Raw genomic sequence first — 18,276 nt, 5'->3', positions numbered from 1 at the left:
AAACCTCCATTGAAAACTTCGTCTTGTTGCAACAACACTGTGTTCTAGGCGGTGGAATTCCAACACCAGAAAAATCCTCTGTTCTAAGGAATAAACCATGTTGTCTACAGCACACTTGCACGTTGTGAACAGCACATGCTTACAGCAGAAAGACGACGTACAGAATGGCGTACCCACAGACTGCGTTGTCTTCTATATCTGTCACATCACTTGCAGCGCCATCTGTTGTTGAAAATTGTAACTACTGTAATTTCGAAAGTTTGTCCACCTGAAAATGTACTGTTGTCCCAAGCATATTGCAACAAACGGTGTATTTCTATCGCTGCTCGTTTAGTTTTTATTGCCGTTTCAAATATACCGGTCATTTTTGAAACACCCTGTATGTCTGCATTACCAAATGTCTTTTTATTGTATTTATAGATTTATGCTCTAAGATTGTCAGCAAGGATTTTTTCTGATGTTTACATGTCTTTGTTGTTGGCTCCATTTTATCTACCATTGTCTGTGAGTCTGACAGTACTACTACTCGATCTGGTACATGACCACCACCAATATAAACTATACTGCCATTTTGTGTTAGGATTCAGGGCTATCAGCACCCACAAATTTACGGTCAATTTTTCCAACCGATCACTGTGGTCATAAGACCAACTCCAGGTGTCATGCTGTGCCCGCATTCCCGTGAGTGCTGACTCACATGATTTGTAAGCATTCGGGACACTGTTCGTTACCTCTGACCAAGCTGATGCTGATCACTGGAATAAAGCCCTCCATCTGGCCACATCTTTTCTTGCCCAAAATAATGAGATCCTTGTTCATCAATAGTGCAACTTTTGCATATCGAAGATAGCTTTCTGGCCACTACCAGACAAATCCAGAGTGTAGATATCGAGCTGGTACAAAAATATGAAGAACTTAGGAACTCAGTCCAATGTGAAGTAGTCACTGTATATAAGAAATTATCATACCTAATTGTTAAGCTGGAAATAACCAAAGTGTTACAGATCTTGCTATACAATACACATGAACCCAGTTACATGTCAGCGTTTCACAATCTATCATTCAGCTGGGGTTGCAACAGAGGCTTAGCCCAACCTGTTACCCACCAAACATTAAACATTAACTAATATTTCCTTTAATTTATTGACTCCTATGCTGATGATTTACCCCATATGGGAATTGACTCTACCATATTACAACTCAGCTACTAGTGTACAGTCTATTGTCAAAGTCCCTGGATGCACTAAACATACAGGTCTCGTTGCCTGTCATTTGTGCAAACTATGAATTTGAATGTTACAATCTTTGCCCCTTCCCAGTTGCCCAGAAATATGTCCTCAGCAAACCAAGAACACATTGATTGTTAGTAAAGACTGCCACATGCACTTGGCTGTGTCACTTAATATGCTTCAATATTGCATTCGCACTTAATTATTACGTGTGTCCTACCCTGTCTCTTAGCACTGGGTTCAAAAATGGTTCAAATGGCTCTGAGCACTATGGGACTTAACTGCTACGGCCATCAGTCCCCTAGAACTTAGAACTACTTAAACCTAACTAACCTAAGGACAGCACACAACACCCAGCCATCACGAGGCAGAGAAAATCCCTGACCCCGCCGGGAATCGAACCCGGGCGTGGGAAGCGAGAACGCTACCGCATGACCACGAGATGCGGGCTCTTAGCACTGGGATAAATAACTGTGAATCTGAACTATTTTTTAGAAGAAACTAAAATACCTCCCAGGCCCTGTACTGTTGTCATGATATACGAAGCCTGGTTCATCCCGGTCAGTAAGAGCTTACTATATTCTATGCCACAAAACACTATAGTGGCCTTACTTTGTTTGAGTCATACATTTATGTCTCAGACATATTGGGTTACTCTGGCTAATAGTGGACTTCTCTTTAACAGTTCCATCTGTGACATAGTTGTGCTCTGTGACATAGTTGTGCCCAACAGCAAACTATCTGCCTGTCTTATATATGCACATAATGATAGTATTAAGCCTTTTCTGTTTGTCCTGCATGAAGCCCTCCTAGTGTTGATTCACCCTGACAGCCTATGTGTATTGCCAAGTAATACCAAAACTCATCTCATAGAGTCTATAAATCATTTATTGGCTCGAAAACAGGGACAAATTACCCTTGACCATTTGATTGCCCATGTTACTGACTGGAACATTAAAGACTACAAACACTGCATAGTCATTCCTAGTGTTACATCTGATCCTCTTACCCGAGCAGCAGCCATCTGGGGAATACCATGAGTGAAACCGTTAGGAACATGGAATGCTTCAGGCATGAGCCCTCCTTCCTAGCTTAAGATTTGTAAATTTGTGCTAAGTTCCTATGGGACCAAATTGCTGAGGTCATCGGTCCCTAGGATTATACACTACTTAATCTAACTTATGCTAAGGACAACACACACACACACTCATCCCCGAGGGAGGACTCGAACCTCTGACGGGGAGCCATGCAAACTTTGGCAAGGTGCCTCAGGCTGTACGGCACTTCTGATTTAACCATTATGCACTCATAGAAGTTAGTAATCTTACATTTGAATGATGTATTTACATGTTTATGTACTTTACGCTGAAGAATTGTTTAATGAAACATAAGATATAGTAATATGGGAATTCTGTGCTACACTTGATCCCATTGGAATAGTGTCTCTACCAAGTGTAGAATTTAATTGCTAATGTTGTATACCATTCTCATGTAAGAGAATAGCATAGATATTAATTAGCCTAGTTTTGTAAACTTTTGTCACTGGCTGCAGAACTTGATTGCAGAGATCTTTGTTCTGAAAACTTTGTACAGTTATATGTAAACCCACTTCGTACTGACACTTGCCCATGAGCCCTTGCTGATTTGCCTCTGTGACTGAGTGTTGCAGTCCCCTGCTGCATGCGAGGCCAGACAGCCATCCACAGCAGTGTACACACTACTGGCTATGACTACAGCCACACTGCTGTGCTCCACACTGAAAGCATGCCAGCTTAGCCACTGCCCGGCTGTTGCTTCCGTGCCACGTTCATTGACTCCAACCATCACTGCCCCGGTGATACTTCCATCCCAACAGTGTCACATCACTGTAACGACTCAAAGAACCACCATTTTTCCCTCTATTTTTGTAAAGTTTTCTAACTGTTGGGCTCATTACACAGTCCAAATCCTTTATGTTCTTTTGTAATATCAGACAATATTACCTTGATTTGTACACTCTGAACCACTTAAAGAATTTTATTCCAGCACCCCGCAAGAGAATAAGCCCCTTGGTCAATGTCGGCAACCTGCCCTTAACCTTTGACTACCAACAGATATTTCAACATTCATTTGATCCATAAAATGGCTTCTGTGGAAGAGGGAGGGTGTGAGTATTGAGCAACCCGACTGGGAGGGACACTCAAGGTTTGAGGAATCTTTCTTTCAAAATTTTATTATGTTTTATGATTTCGGTATTACATTCTTTGATGAGGCAGTGGCTGGACCTAGTGGGTGGGTACTGGAAGTTACTTGATGTGCTCCTACCCATGGCTAGTTGTGTGGGTAATGTTTTCACCATGGGTACTGCTGACAGCAGGCACTATTTTAGGGCGTTGCTGACCATAGTAGGCCTTAGGGTCTTCTCTGCCGGCCAGTAAGAAAGACGGAAATTTTCATGTAAGGGACATGGATTGGGCCAGCAAGAAGAATTCTAGGAGAGAGACAGTCACTCTCTTGTCTACCAGCTCTTCTCCCACTTATATGTGTTTGCTAGCTCCTCTTTTAGGGAACCATGCTCTCAGTCTGACTGTGGCAGCATCCCATTGTCATAGCTCATCTCTTTTGTGGTATCCCTCAATACTAGGGCCTGGAGCAATAAATTACAAATGTGGCACTGAAGTTCTTGTTATGATTCTCATTTTGAGAAATTCACTAGCTCACTCTAACACTCACATGACGCACTCATTCTAACTCAATCGTACCTGGACATTGTATTAAAATACACTTGTTTACTACAATGGAGAGTAGAAACAATGTACCATCAGTATTGTATAAATGTTTTGCCCAATTTTGAATTTGTTCTAACAAATTTGATTTGATATTAACAATAAATCTCACTTCCTCTAAAATTAATACAGGAAGAATCACACCTTCCATAAGGTAACACAATCCAGTCATGGAACTTGTCCCATCTATTAATATTTTTGTTATTTTTCTATTCAGATGGTCCCAAAGAGCTCAACAGTGTGTGTGATAAGGCATGCATGGAACATTAGGCAGACAAAGTAGCAGGCCACTACTTGTTCTAATACTCCAATTAGTTGTGATTATTTACAATGTTACAATAATAATTATTAATTAGGCAGCTCAGTTGCTCAATGGGTAAGTGTCCAATGGTGAATTCCAAGGTCCAGTGTTAAATCCCCAGCTAGCCCTAGGATTTTTCTCTTATCTCCTTTCACCTCTGGGCATGATTTGTACATATGAAAACTGGCGCATAAACCCATGTTTCAGAGTCTATGTTAAACTGTAGTTCTCCCTGTAACTGGCCGAGAAAGTCGGTCTGAAGACCAGAGGAAGGCAATGGTAGTGTGACCAGTCATCTCTAGGCTCCCACAATATTCTTGTTAGTCTAAGTACAAATAAGAGTAACATTTACATTATCTCATGTGGTGGTTCTCCAATGAAGCCTCATACGCCTTACACCATAAATTCTCGTTTGCAAAAAAAAAAAATTATTTTGTTCATTTTAGATTTGAATAAGTAAAACCAATTAGTCAACATCAGTTTATTCTTTTTCTGCTGTATTTTTGTGACAGTGCAAGTTGTCAATAAATGAACATGATTGATCATTTGATAAAGCTTACAAGCCCATTTGAAAATCTATCTGTGAATTTGAGCTAGGACCAACAGCTCAGCTCACCTTTTTACCCTAACAATATGTTTACAGTATCAAAGGCCATCAATTCTGATGCCCTTACCCTTCCGTCATCATGAAATGGAATTTTCTTACACTTTACTGCATTTATGGACTGCAGGACGTGCTTCACTATGATGAAATATCCCGATATTGTCAGCAAACAATTTACCTGGTAACTCAACGAAAGGTCTCACAACCATCCTCAAGAATTAGTAAATGAAGCCAGAAATATTGTTGGTTGTTAAGGGTGCCAAACGAAAATACGAAGTGTATTAAAACAATTGGAATGTTTGATTTTTGGAAAGATTTTTATTTATTCAGCTGCACCAATGTTATCCCCTTCAAAATAGTCCCATTAGATGTTATACTTTCATGCCAGTGCATTTTTCACTTCCCAAAACACTTCTGTAACATTACGAAATAGCTTTTCAGTCTCTCAGGAATATGTTTCTCATCTCACCTATGTTGCACGGGACCATGTCTAGCAAATACAAAGGCTGGCATCTGGGTAAAAATTCATAAACAAGCAACGAAGTACGAGCTGGTGCATTATCGTGATGCAAAGCCATAAACAGTTTCACCACAAATCCATCTTTTTTAATTGCTCCACACACGTGGCGATGAACTTTCAAGAAGTAATCCTTATTGATAACTGGACATAATGGCGAACTCATGGCACACTGTGCCATTGAAACTTAAAATCAGTGAGCATTACCTTCACATATCAGTGCACTTCTTGAGCTTTTTTTTTAAGGTCTTGACATTCAAGAATGCTGCTACTGGGATGCTTGAGCCTTAGCCTCCGTCATATATGTGCAAGGGGAACCCAAAAGAAAACGAACGAATTTCTTGGTTGGGAGAGCTTTTGTAGCACCGTGTTTTGCCACTGGGCATGCATAGAGCAAACATTCCAGAGTCAGTAAGCCAAGTGCTAGTTTCAGCAGAGTTTAAAGTGACAAATGTTTTGTGTGATTGCCATTTTTGCAATGGCTTATTTTGATGAACAGCTTGCAGCAGTGAAATTCTGCTTTTTGCTCAGAAAAAGTGGAACGGATACTCTTGGAAAGTTAAAAATAGTGTACAAGGATAATACTGTGGGGAAAATCCAAGTGTTTGAGTTTTCCTGTTTCAAATATGGTGAAATGTCAATTGATGACAAACCTCCTTCTGGTTGTCCTCATACAGCCAAAACACATGAAAATGTTGAAAACATTCATGCTATCGTCAACAAAGATCAACAACGGACCACTGAAGAAAATTTGGGAATGAAAAGGGTGGCTGCCAAATTTGAGCCATGACTGCTGAACAAACACAAGCATGCTGTGCTTGAAATAAGAGTCCTAAAATGATCCAAACTTTTTTTTTGGGTATTATCGAAGGTGAAGAAACTTGGTGCTATGCTTTCAATGCTGAATCTAAGCAACAAGCAAGCCAGTGAAAGACTTTCAAGTTCGCCTTGCCCCAAGAAAACTCGTCAGGGGAAATCAATCATTAAAACAATGTTGACTTGTTTTTTCAATGAGAAAAGAGTCATCCCTTCAGAGTTTGTTCTGCACAGTGAGACAGTTAACCAGGTTTTCTACTTGTAAGTTTCAAAAAGATTGTGCAATATTGTGTGACGGAAGCAGCCTTATTTGTGGCAGTCAGGTGACTGATCTTTCCATCAGGACAATGCCTCTGCTCACACAGCCCTGCCTGTACGACAATTCTTTACCAACATTTCACAGTTCTAAGAATTTTGCAGTTGTTCAACAAAGGACAGGTGATTGGCATGCTTAGGGAACGTCTCAGATGAGTTAAATCAAGAGTTTAGACACTGATTTTTCTAATTTGATTGTTACAAAAGTTTAGTGCATTTACATCTATGTACTTATATTTGTGCCACTAAAACTGTAACTTCAGTGGTCACGAAGTGGCAGTCCGACTGCCTAGTTGTTATAATTTATCTCTATTATGTAGTGGCTACAAACTAACCTAACCTGTGTTTCTGAAATGGTATACATTTCCATCCATTGCGTAATCTTGATCACTCAACACTCACGATTAATAAATTTATCTTACAAATCACATAAATGCTATCTTTCATAACTAATTTTGATTCTCTTCCATAAGTGAAGCTATCTTTCTTTCATTTTCTTACATCAGTAAATTTCATTATGCAAAGTAATTCACACTTACAAAGCACTTCATGAAAAAATCATATTTAGTTATCTTTCTCTGACAAAAAACATATTAGCCAGATACCTTAAAGCTCGACTGTCAAAATGGAAAAGTGTGCAGATGGCATTCAGTGAGAGGAATGTCCACATTGTTTTCATTGAGGACATTGTCACACAAGCTATATTAGTAATGATGCTTGTGACTTCTAGAAATACAATAATTGTCATGACCACTGCACAATACACAGCACCTTCTCTTGAAAATTCGAGCTGGTAAAACACTAGCACAAAAAAAGTAAAAGGTAATGTGAGCTGCGGTCATAATGTTGGGCTGCTCAGAAGACTGGATTGTAATCAAGCCTTAAGACACTCCAAGAAGTTCAGAAAGCATCTGACAGTTCACAGTGTAAGGTTTGGTCTAAGTCTAGGTAGTAGCCATGGATGGGGAATGTTAAAAGGCGGGAAAACTATCTGGAAAGTGATGAGATAGGCCAAATGTAGGGCACAATGACATCACTTACAATTTAGTTTCTTTGAAGAAGTATCTTGCAAAAGATATGCAGCAGTACAACCTTCATTTTACAATTTAGAATGACATCAGGCACATTGCTAACAGGATGCTCTTCACATTACTGCAAAAACCATGTCACTTTTTGAACAGTATGGTAAGCCTAGGTTAAGCATTTTGTGGCTTGTATTAACTGAGCTTGGAGAATCACTCAAAGGAAGGGGCATTCACATACAGGTGTGACTGATGAAGCCTCTCTCAGTTATATCATATATAGTATGGTTTGTATCTGAAAGCATCTGGTACGAGGCTACTTGTTCAGCTAACTGCCTGAAGCATCCATTCTGATCAAAGCAGCATCCACCCCATCGCAGTGAATTCCAATGTCCTCTACGCATTTTTAGAGTATTTACCAAAAAAAAATGAGCCTCAGAACAAATTTAGTTAATTGGAAAGACAATTGGGAGGGGAGATTTGGGGGGGGGGGGGGAGCTACAGTTTGGAGAAAGCCATGGATATTTAAAAAAATATATTCAACTCTTCCATCAAAACATTAGAAACGTTGTCTAGAACAGGCAGCAGTCCTGTTCAGGAGATGGCTAGGCGAGTGCGAGCACTAACCATATCGGTAGAGCACTCATGGTAAAATGGGATGGGCTGATATCATTACACTGAGGAAGTGCCAGCTGTGCACTATGTTGTTTGCCACACTCTTAGATGTTAGCATATATACTTAATGACAGTGCTTAAAGTGGATACTAGCCCTTTTTACATCGATGAAAGGCAGCATAATGGCAGAGTTATGAACTTCAAAGAAAAAGCCTAACATACCAATATCAATTTACAAGACATCAGTAGCTAGAATTTATACACAACAGTGCCACAGTCAGCTGTGTGAAAAATTTCGTAATAAAATAAGCCTTTATACACTCATCTAAAACACGTTATGCAACATACACTTCCACAACCTCACATTTTCAGTTATGCTTATGTTGATGTTTGGAACTACATACTTGTCCTGAAGAGAACAAAGTCGAACCAAAGTAGCTCAAAAACTGCAATTTTAAAACTTACCTTTGAATTAGCAGTGCTCTGAAAGTGGTACTAGACACTGATACTTTAGTGAAAAGCAAATCAGTGTAATTTATTGACATCCAGTGTTTTTATGTGTGAATAAAATAGTCACAAAATACAAGATATCAGTTTAAACTTCAGCTCAAAACTACATCCATCATAAGGCTTGCACTATTCTTAAGCATTATCAGGTTTCATACTTAGCTGCTCTGTGTTCTTCACCCCATTAATTAAAAGAAATGTAAGTCTCAAATAAATTTGCTATGAAAGGTATTAATCAGCCACCACAAAGCGATACTTCTCTGTAGAACTGACATTAGCAACTGTAGAATACATACATTGACAGTAGTTTCTCATGCCCAGCTGCCTTGTTCCAATTCCTCCTCACCTGCCATTACTGAACTTCAGCTCACTCCTGAGGTGCGAGCCAGTATGCATGAGTAGATTTGTGAGCAGGCCTGGCCTAGAGTGCATGTTTGTGAAGACACTGTGTTTCATATATTTAATGATTTTGTTGCATCATTGTTCATTGTGCAGATACATGAATCTTCAATTCAGAAAATACCAAGTTCTACACTGTCCAGTCACAGTCATGTGATAACCTGTCAAAAGCCTGAATAACCACGTTTTGCAGTGCGGACCGCTACGAGACATGCAGGAAGAAAGTTAATGAGGTTCTGGAAGGAATCAACAGGGATGGGTCAAGCTGACTTCAGTGCCGTGTCCCGCTGCACTGGGTTTCTCAGAGGAGGATTTATGGCATGTATATTCCGATAAGGTGGCCCCACAGATTCTTGATTGGGTTTAAATCCAGGTAGTTTGGTGGCCAGAGGAGTACAGTAAACTCATCCTAGTGGTCTTCAACCCCCCCCCCCCTCCCCCCACACACACACAGCGAAGAGTGTGACATCCCACTGCCAAGGAAAAGCAAACTGCTTGTAGGGGTGTGTATATGGCCCTCAAGGGTAGATGCATGCTTGTGTTTCTCTACTGTGTCTACCAGAATGACTAGATCACAAACACAATGCCACGAAAACTCTCCCTAGACCACACCACACCCTCTTCTGGCCTAGATCCTTCCGACAACTGTTGCAGGGTGTTTGCTTTCAGACGTATCATGTCGTACACGCCAATGGCCAACTGTCTAGTGGAGCATAAAACACGATTCATCTGAGAAGGCCGCCTATCTCCACTCAGTGGATGCCCAGTTATAGTACTGCACAGCAGTCAGCATGGTTGCATAAACCAGGCACCTGCTATGGAGGGCCATATGCAGCAATATTCATTCAATGGGAGACACTGTTGGTATCCCCTTGGTTCATCTGAGAGATCTGCTCAACAGTTGCACATCTATTTGCCCACACACATCTCCGCAACCATCATTTACCTCATTATCTAATGCCTATGGTGCACAACAGTTGCCCAGGGGCCAGTTTTGGGTAGTGCCATTTTGCCATGCACTGTATACTTTAACCAAAAAGCAGCACACAAGCAATTTACTAACTTGCCCACATATATACACTCCAAGAAAGAATTCTGACATTGTTTCTTTGCTAAAGAGGCAGCCAATATATTCATCCACACAATACAGATACACACTTGACAACAGGTTGGCGAAAAAGCAAAGCAAATCAAATCATTTTACCCATAACAACACAGGATTCCCGTCTCTTACCCAATGCTCATTGCCTGAGTACAGGACTGATTTACTTCTACCTGCTCTGAGATTCCAAACAGAAAATTGTGGTTTAGGTGGAAAGTCCTGTTACAAATCTGAGTAAGCACCAATTGCTGTGAACATGTGTGATTCTTTCACCTGCAGTGTCATACTTTACACTTTTGATTCCATAAAATTTGCTAGTGCTCAAAAATTAATACTTGGTACTTTATACGGCAGTCCTCCTCACTTACTCTTTCTTGAATCTATAATATTACCCTAGGTACCACTTTGAAACACACTACTCCCAAAGACATGGTACATTTTAAAACTGTAGTCCAAACTGAAATTTCAAAAGGATATTACTACTTTATTAAAGATGTTAAAAGTTTCATGCAAAAAAAGTATCTTTTCTATAGACACACAGATACAATTCTGGACTGTTTTACATAACATAGTTTCTCTCTCTCCAAATATAATTTGTGGTGTAATCCTTCAAATTCAACAAAGGAGTTATTCTGAAAATTAAACGCTATGACTTCTTGGACCTCTTAAATGGACTTGAAATTCAGGAGTAAAAGTGGTGTTTAAAACTTTTCATTTAGGTTAAATTACATAGGTATAAGGGTATTTGCTTACTTTTCATTTCTCAATTTAAAACAATCAACTCCTTAAGTACTCTACCTTATCTGTCTCGTAACACATTATGATACTGTTTTGAGGCACTCTTAAAGCACTTGCACACACATTTCATTAAAACCAAGTAATCATCTGCCCTGCTTTGCCTCCCTCCTATGTAGTTTTCGTCTTTTTTTTGTTTTCTCATTTACCTGCCTATTATCTTCTCAATGCTGCTTCTATACAGTGAGTAGTTTTCTTTTCTTACAGTAATGATTCTGTACTCCATCTGGGAGTAATTAGTGTAGTGTTCGTACTCTGTAGTTCAACGTGAATGGGGATAGTGAAGAAAAAAGCTGTCAGCTCAGTGTTCACTTTCATATGATAATGATGTGAATATAACCTTTCCAGTGAGAAATTTAGATACAAACACGCTCCATCTCTAATCTACCTATGTTCCACAAATTTAAGGGTTGTTTACAGTCATGTCAATAGTAACAATAAATTTGCTTAGTTGCCATAACATCTGACCATGACTATCATTCCACTCTCCTTTACACCTTACTACTACTTTTTGTTTCTACCCTTTCTTAGCCTTCTATCTTCCAAGATGATGACATCATATAACATATTAAGTAAGCAAGCTAAGTAAACTTGGTAACTGTTTTGTACTAGTGCCATGCTTAGCTGAATGCCTTACAGGTGAGTAGGTGCCTTCACTAATTTTTGTTTCTTGAACCATTCTGTTATTTCTGCTATTGTAACAACTGTTAACTTGTTTTAGAAATTTAACACAAATTACAGTTCATCCAAATCTGCTGTTCAAGTAACATGTTGCTTTACTATATATTCTGCTTGTTTATAAAGGATTTGTGAGGAAAACAAAAATAAACATCACACATCACATTTAATGATAACTAATGATTGGTATAAAATGTATTTTATTCATCCTGACCAATTATCTGCAGCACAGCAGATGTAAAGTGTCTGAACATAAGTAGCCTGTACAACAAAAATTGTCCATCATATTACACAGGATGTGTTATTGTACTACATATAAACTTTCCACTAAGAGACAAAGTCATTACAAACTAACAGTACATCGCAAATAAAGAACAAAATATATGAAGCAAATAAAGAAAATTCAGGTAATTACAAATGGTAGTTCTTTCGTTTGCTACATAAATGCAGAGGTGTGTATATAAACATGCGTCAAGAAAAGTTTTAATGAAGAGATTGACAGAAATACAAGTTGCTTCAAAAACCTGTTGTTTGGACAATGCATAAAAATATTAAAGTAGTAATTAAATCAGTCTATCTCACAAATGGAAGATTGACTAGTGACAAAGGCGACACGGCTGAGATTATTTCAAATACAAAACTGAAGACATAGGAACTGTAGGAACCTGCATTAACATATAAAAAATAATTAAAAACTCTGCCAGTGGAAGACTAAATTATATCACATAGTTCAAATGCAATATGCCTGAAACCTGTAATACAGAATCTTTGTGAAAACTGATTCCTACAAAAAGTTAGACACATTGTACTTGGATGCTGCATAAAACTAGACGTGGGAGCAAAACCCAAATTTATGTAACAGCAAAACTATGGCAAGGAGTGTTGAACTGATTATTATTGCAATTTTACAAAACAGTTCTAGTTCAGCCAGATCTTCACTTGACATGTAAATACTGTTGGATTATATATAATTTCAATAGTTCATATAATATATATACTTTCATATAAAACCTGTGAATACCACAGTACCTCTATTTCACATCATCCACTTTCCCATCCCATGCTAACCCCTTCCAATTACCCACAGAGAAGGAAAGAATTCCAGAGTCTTTTAGACACTATTAACATATTCCACAGGAAAAAAGACCTCTGACTGTATAGTAATGTGCGTGCAAAAAGCACCAAAATGTATTAACATCTGGCATCAAACACACAAACAAATCCTATACATAAATAAATTAACTCTTCCATAACACACATGAACAAAGAAAAACTAACTTAACTTGGAATGTGTGTGAATTCCTCTGAACTGGTATCACCAACAACAAAAATCACTGCTCTGATGTTTCCACTTTAGGTTTTTTCTTTTCAGTATTACTTTCATGATCACCAGTTTCTGCATCATCACTTGCACTCTTCCTCTTTAGTGATTCTGGACTTTTAGAACACTGGGAATCAGAAATAGACGATATACCAATATTACAGTCATCAATCTTTACTTTTTTAGGGCTAACTTCAGTCTCAGTTTCACTTTCCCAGACTTTTCTTTTTATTGAAACTTCTGTTCGTTCACTATCAGTATCACTGTTGGCTTTATGTTTAACACGAGCTTGTGAATCACTTTCATTTTCCTTTGCCAATGGATCTGAAGTTGGTGAATGTGTCTGATTTTTTTCTGTATCTTCCTTTTCACATGAATTACCATCATCCTCACTGCTGACACATTTTACATCAGGTTTTGACTCCTCTGATGCGGCAGACTGACAAAGATGATTGCCAGCTGTGCCTAAACTACTTTCAGAATTTTCAATTACTTTTTCTTCAACAGAAGACTGAAAAGATGTAGATAGTAATACAGAGTCAACATTTGTTGGGGTATCCTGTATTTTTTCTTGTTTTGCCAACTTTTGATCCACCTTTTTGTCACAATCGGGCACATCTTCCTCGGCTAAGCATAATTCTGTCCCTTTAAATTTTTTACTTGCTGCACACAATTCAACGGTTTCCTCATTAGTTTTCTCCTTCATAAAATGATGTTCTGATGTTTTAATTAGGTCACTTGATTGAAGCAAAATTTCACCTGCTGTCTCAGTTTCAGCAGTTTCTGAATCAGTTTTCTCAGGAACAAATTCTGATGTACTGCAATCCACAGAAGCTTTATTCTTAGCTGTAAGAGAATTTTGACTAGCACTGATACCATCACTTCCAATTTCTTTTGTAGCCACCTTTTCAAACAAACTCGTTTCATCAGAAGACTTTGGTGTAATTGAAATACTTACACTGCCCTGATTAACTGAGGCTTTGCCAGACAATTCAGATGTATCATCAGCTGTTTTTCTTACAAATAATTCTTCACTTATTAAACCTGTAGATGTTGGCACCTCAGAAGACTGTAATGATTTTTCTGTCTTTTCTAATATAGCTTGCTGTGAAGCTAACCTTTTCTCAGATTCCACACATGATACTTTTACACTCTGTGTATCATTCCCCTTTAAGGATTGCTCTACTTCACCTGATTTATCTATCTTTACTACAATCATTTGCCTCTCTTCTTCCATTTCTATAGTTGCCACCAGTTTGGATCTTGTTGAAGTTTCTGATTCTGAAGTAAATGCCGTTTCTACTTCTTCTGGCATTGCACAACTTGAGTCCAATTGTGTCACAGAATCTTTCACTATTTCTGACGATTCATGGACAGATGATGAGGCCAATTCAGGAGCAATGAATGTCTTTTGTGCATTTTGACCTTGCTCTTTGTTTGAAGATGTTTCTGCATGAACACATTCAATCATCTTTGCAGGTATCTCACAATCTAACACTGAAGGCACATCAGTAACAGTCCGCTTTGTTACCTCAGATTTTACCGCTTGTTCAGAAGATCTTTCTTGAGAGAATTTTCTTTTGCCCCCACAATCTTGGTGTTCTGAGAGTTGATCCGAGGCATGTGCAACACTTTCCTCAGATTTAACTGCTGGAGTATGTGGTGCTTCAATTTCCTGCACATCTGCAGTCAATGTAGTACTTCCTAATGGCATTTCTATGCCTGACAACTTATTTGGTTCAACAGTAGTTTTCAGAGCTTTTGATGATGTAGTTTCTAACTCATTCTTATCTACACACATGTTTGATGGTTCGTTAGTTTCCAAACACCGGTCGACTTGCTGAAGAATTTCTGTTTCAGAAACTGGAGTTTCAGTTTCTTTCTGGTCTTTTTCCAATTTCAGCATCATATTTTGAGATATTTGTGAACTTAATACAGCAGGAGCAGTTATGTCCAAGCCTGGTACACCAGGAACCTCAGTCGTTCCTCGAGGAATCTGGAGTCCCGTAGTTTTCATTTCCTGTTCTGTACCTTCAGAAGCCATTTCTACCTGCTCACCTGTAAACTGATTTAGTGGAGGCACCATACTTTTAAGTTTTTCAGAAACAATCTCTACTGTTGATGTAACTACTTTAGACTTGGCATCTACAACTGACGTTTCTGCTTCAGAATGTGATGAGACTACAGTAGATTTGTTTGATGGTTTTGTCAGTGCTTTCATGGATTGAGCGGTTTCTGATGATTCCGTCACTTCAAGTGTTTGTGTTACTGTCTGTGAAGTTGTCACATTATTTTCACTTACTGTGCACAATTTAGGTTCTTCAGACTTGACTTCAGCTTCATCATCAGATACAAATGTCCTCTCTGCCACTAGAGTCTCATCTGCCTGTGAATGTGCCAATTCCTTCAAATCCAGCATGGCTGTTCCTGTCTCATTAGTTGTTTCTTTGGACAACTCAGCTGCTTTAGATGTGTGTGTGTTAATACTTGAGGGCGTTTTGTCTGTTCCCACTTCACTTGCACCTGATAATTTATCTGAACAAAATGCAACTTCTGGCATCTGAAGTTCCTCTACTTCTGTTTTTGCATTCGTCAAATTTTTTGTAACATTAGGGGCAACTGAAAGTGCACTTTCTGGCTGGGTTAATGGCTCTGGTCTACTGTGAGTTTGATGAACATCCATTTTAGGCAAGGATTCAGAGCCTGCTTTGTTGCCCTTTTCAAGGACAATTTCTCCTGTTCGCTTTACCTGTTCTACATTCTCATGCCCAACTTCAGAATCTGTTTTTGCATTTGGAGTACTAACCGCACCATCTGAAATTATGGTGCCTTCAATGGCGACTTGACTTGTTTCTTCACATACTTCATCAGACTCTGATGGGCTCAAAGTGGCTTTTACACTTACTGAGGTAGCCATGAGAATATTTTTACATTCTGTTTTTCCATTTACAGGTTTATTAGAGCTAACTGCAGGCTTTCTGTCTCCAAGTAACTCTTTCTTGCCCCAATGCTCTTCTGCTGGCAAAGTTCCTTTATTTTCTGTTATAGCTGATGATGCAGCTATCTCTGCAGTAGTTTCTTCACGAGGCACCACACCTTGAGCCTTTAGTTCTTCCAGTGCTTTAATTTCTTCAGTTTTACTGGATGCGACTGTCATAACTGGGCTCATTGGTGCTATTTCTGATGTACTTAAAACTACATGCACTGTTTCCAAATTTGTATCCATTCTGTCTGAAGATGATACATGTTTTGAGCTGTCAGTTTGAAGACACACCCTCACACTGGAAGTTTCTGTTTCATGTTGTTGTGTCTTTCGTATGTTACATGGAGAACCATCTGATGGTTCTAAGGAATTGTCTACTGGATTAATGTTCGGTTTTGACATTTCAACATCATCTGATGGCAATGGCACAGCAACTGTGTCTTTAGGGAACTTTCCTTCATCTATAATGGTGGCACTGGCTGTGAGAGGACTTGTCACATTTTGTTGATCTGGCACTTTATCCTTTGTAGATGTAATTGCTTGACTCGTCAGTGCATCAGATGTAAGGATTGGCTCTACACACAAAGGCACCGTAGAACTTGTTATTAATTCTGCAGAAGTGTTAGAAATGGACAATGTCTTTTCTGGTGGTAACACTGTTGTGTTTTGTACTGACTGTGGGAAAACATCCACAAATTTCGGTGATACTTCTTTCTTCCCCATAATATCTGATAACTCTCTGGCAAGTCCTAGTTTGGTTTCTGCTGATGCTGACAGATTTGCAGCAGCATCTGTTGCCGCATGCAGCTGCTCCTGTCTAGCACTGACAGTATTGGATGCCTGAGGAACCACATTTGTCATATTTGGTTCACACTGTACAGCATCCTCTATCTTAACGACTGCTACTTCTATGTCTAATGCTGACTTTTCTGTCAAACTAGATTTGGAAATTATGCCGTATTCGCTTGGTGTTACTGACTGCACGTTTTTATCAACATCCATAGGAATGATCTCTTCAGAATGTAGTGTTGGATGTAGAGGCAAAACCATTGCAGTTTCTGTTGTTACCTCTGAAGATGGTTTGTCCTTTTCTTCTATCTCCGAAGCAGAAGGTTCTGGTGTTTCCCCTCCTGGCTTACTTTCAATTTCCATCTGCCCATCTGTAATATCAGAAAATGAGTTCTTATTACCAGCAATTTGGACAGTTGCACAAATATCCACATTAGGTGTTATCTGACTTTGACATTTTTCTTGAGATTTACAGGTTAAAGGTTGCACACTGTTAGTTGTTTCAGTCTCTGCAGCACAGACAGGTTGAGACTCAAGATCCACTAATGTATCTGCTTTCTCCAATGACAGCAAATCACCTGCCACTTTATTCTTCAGAACATTTTCCTCTAAACTTCTTTCCAATATATCAGAATTAAGTTCTGGTGTCACAGAAGAACTCTGTTCAGTGTGACACCTCTCATGGTGAACTGATATTTCGTTAGACTCTTCACTGCACGGAAAAACTTCATTTTCCACTTTTGTGGCCTTTAATGTCTGGTCTACATCAGAAATTTCCTCAGTAACACAACTTGTATTTACTTCTTCATGCACACTAGAAACATAAGGACCTATGTTCTCTGAAGCACTATCTCTAACTAATGACAAAGAATTTGCAACACTTCTTTCAAATTCCACACTTGGCAATGTATGTTCAGTTCCTTCTGCAGTTTCTTTCTTTAAATCAATGTTACATGGAGAATTACATGCTTCCTTATCTGTGTCAGCCATTTTACTGCATAAGGTATCAGCAACAGATTTTGAAAGTTGTTCTGTTTCTGTAGCTCCCATCCCTAATGAGGAACTTTCTTCATGTTCTCTATCAACTGAAGACAGTGTTTCTTCCATACATAATGTAGAAACAGCAGTGGAAGAAATATCGCTTTCTTTCTTCTCAACTAATTCACATTCCTTGACATTAATGTCCGATATTTTCACATCCTCCCCTACTTCTTGGGAACCATATGATTTCTCCATTTTGTTGGAAGTAGTATCAGGAATATCAGAAGATTTCACCAGTTTACATGGCTTCACATAGTCTTTTAAATTATCTGCATCAGATCCCGGAGAAACTGCCTTTCTCTTCAGTGATGAGGAACTGTGATATACCAAACCTGTATCACCTGTTTCCACTTTATCTGTTGAGCTTCCCTCCTTAGTAATTTCAGGCGTTACACTTGATTCTGTAGCTTTTATTTGATCTGAATCAGTCAATGGTGGTAACTGCTGATCTGCCTGTGAAGATCGTTCAGTTGATGA

The 18,276-nt window shown here is 38.9% G+C and overlaps 1 protein-coding gene across 1 annotated transcript in view; it reads right to left on the bottom strand.

The window, feature by feature from the left end:
• Nucleotides 1-11,848: 11,848 nt before the first annotated feature.
• Nucleotides 11,849-18,276, bottom strand: part of LOC126100948 (uncharacterized) — a 149,349-nt gene continuing 142,921 nt past the window's right edge. Inside the window, exon 13 of the mRNA XM_049911609.1 lies at nucleotides 11,849-17,129. Coding sequence (XP_049767566.1) covers nucleotides 12,997-17,129 — 4,133 coding nt within the window. The 3' untranslated portion in view covers nucleotides 11,849-12,996. The remainder of the gene's footprint in view (nucleotides 17,130-18,276) is intronic.

Source organism: Schistocerca cancellata, chromosome 9 (assembly GCF_023864275.1).
Source record: "Schistocerca cancellata isolate TAMUIC-IGC-003103 chromosome 9, iqSchCanc2.1, whole genome shotgun sequence".
NCBI classification, from domain to species: Eukaryota; Metazoa; Arthropoda; class Insecta; order Orthoptera; family Acrididae; genus Schistocerca; species Schistocerca cancellata.
This window is presented reverse-complemented; position numbering and strand designations above follow the sequence as displayed.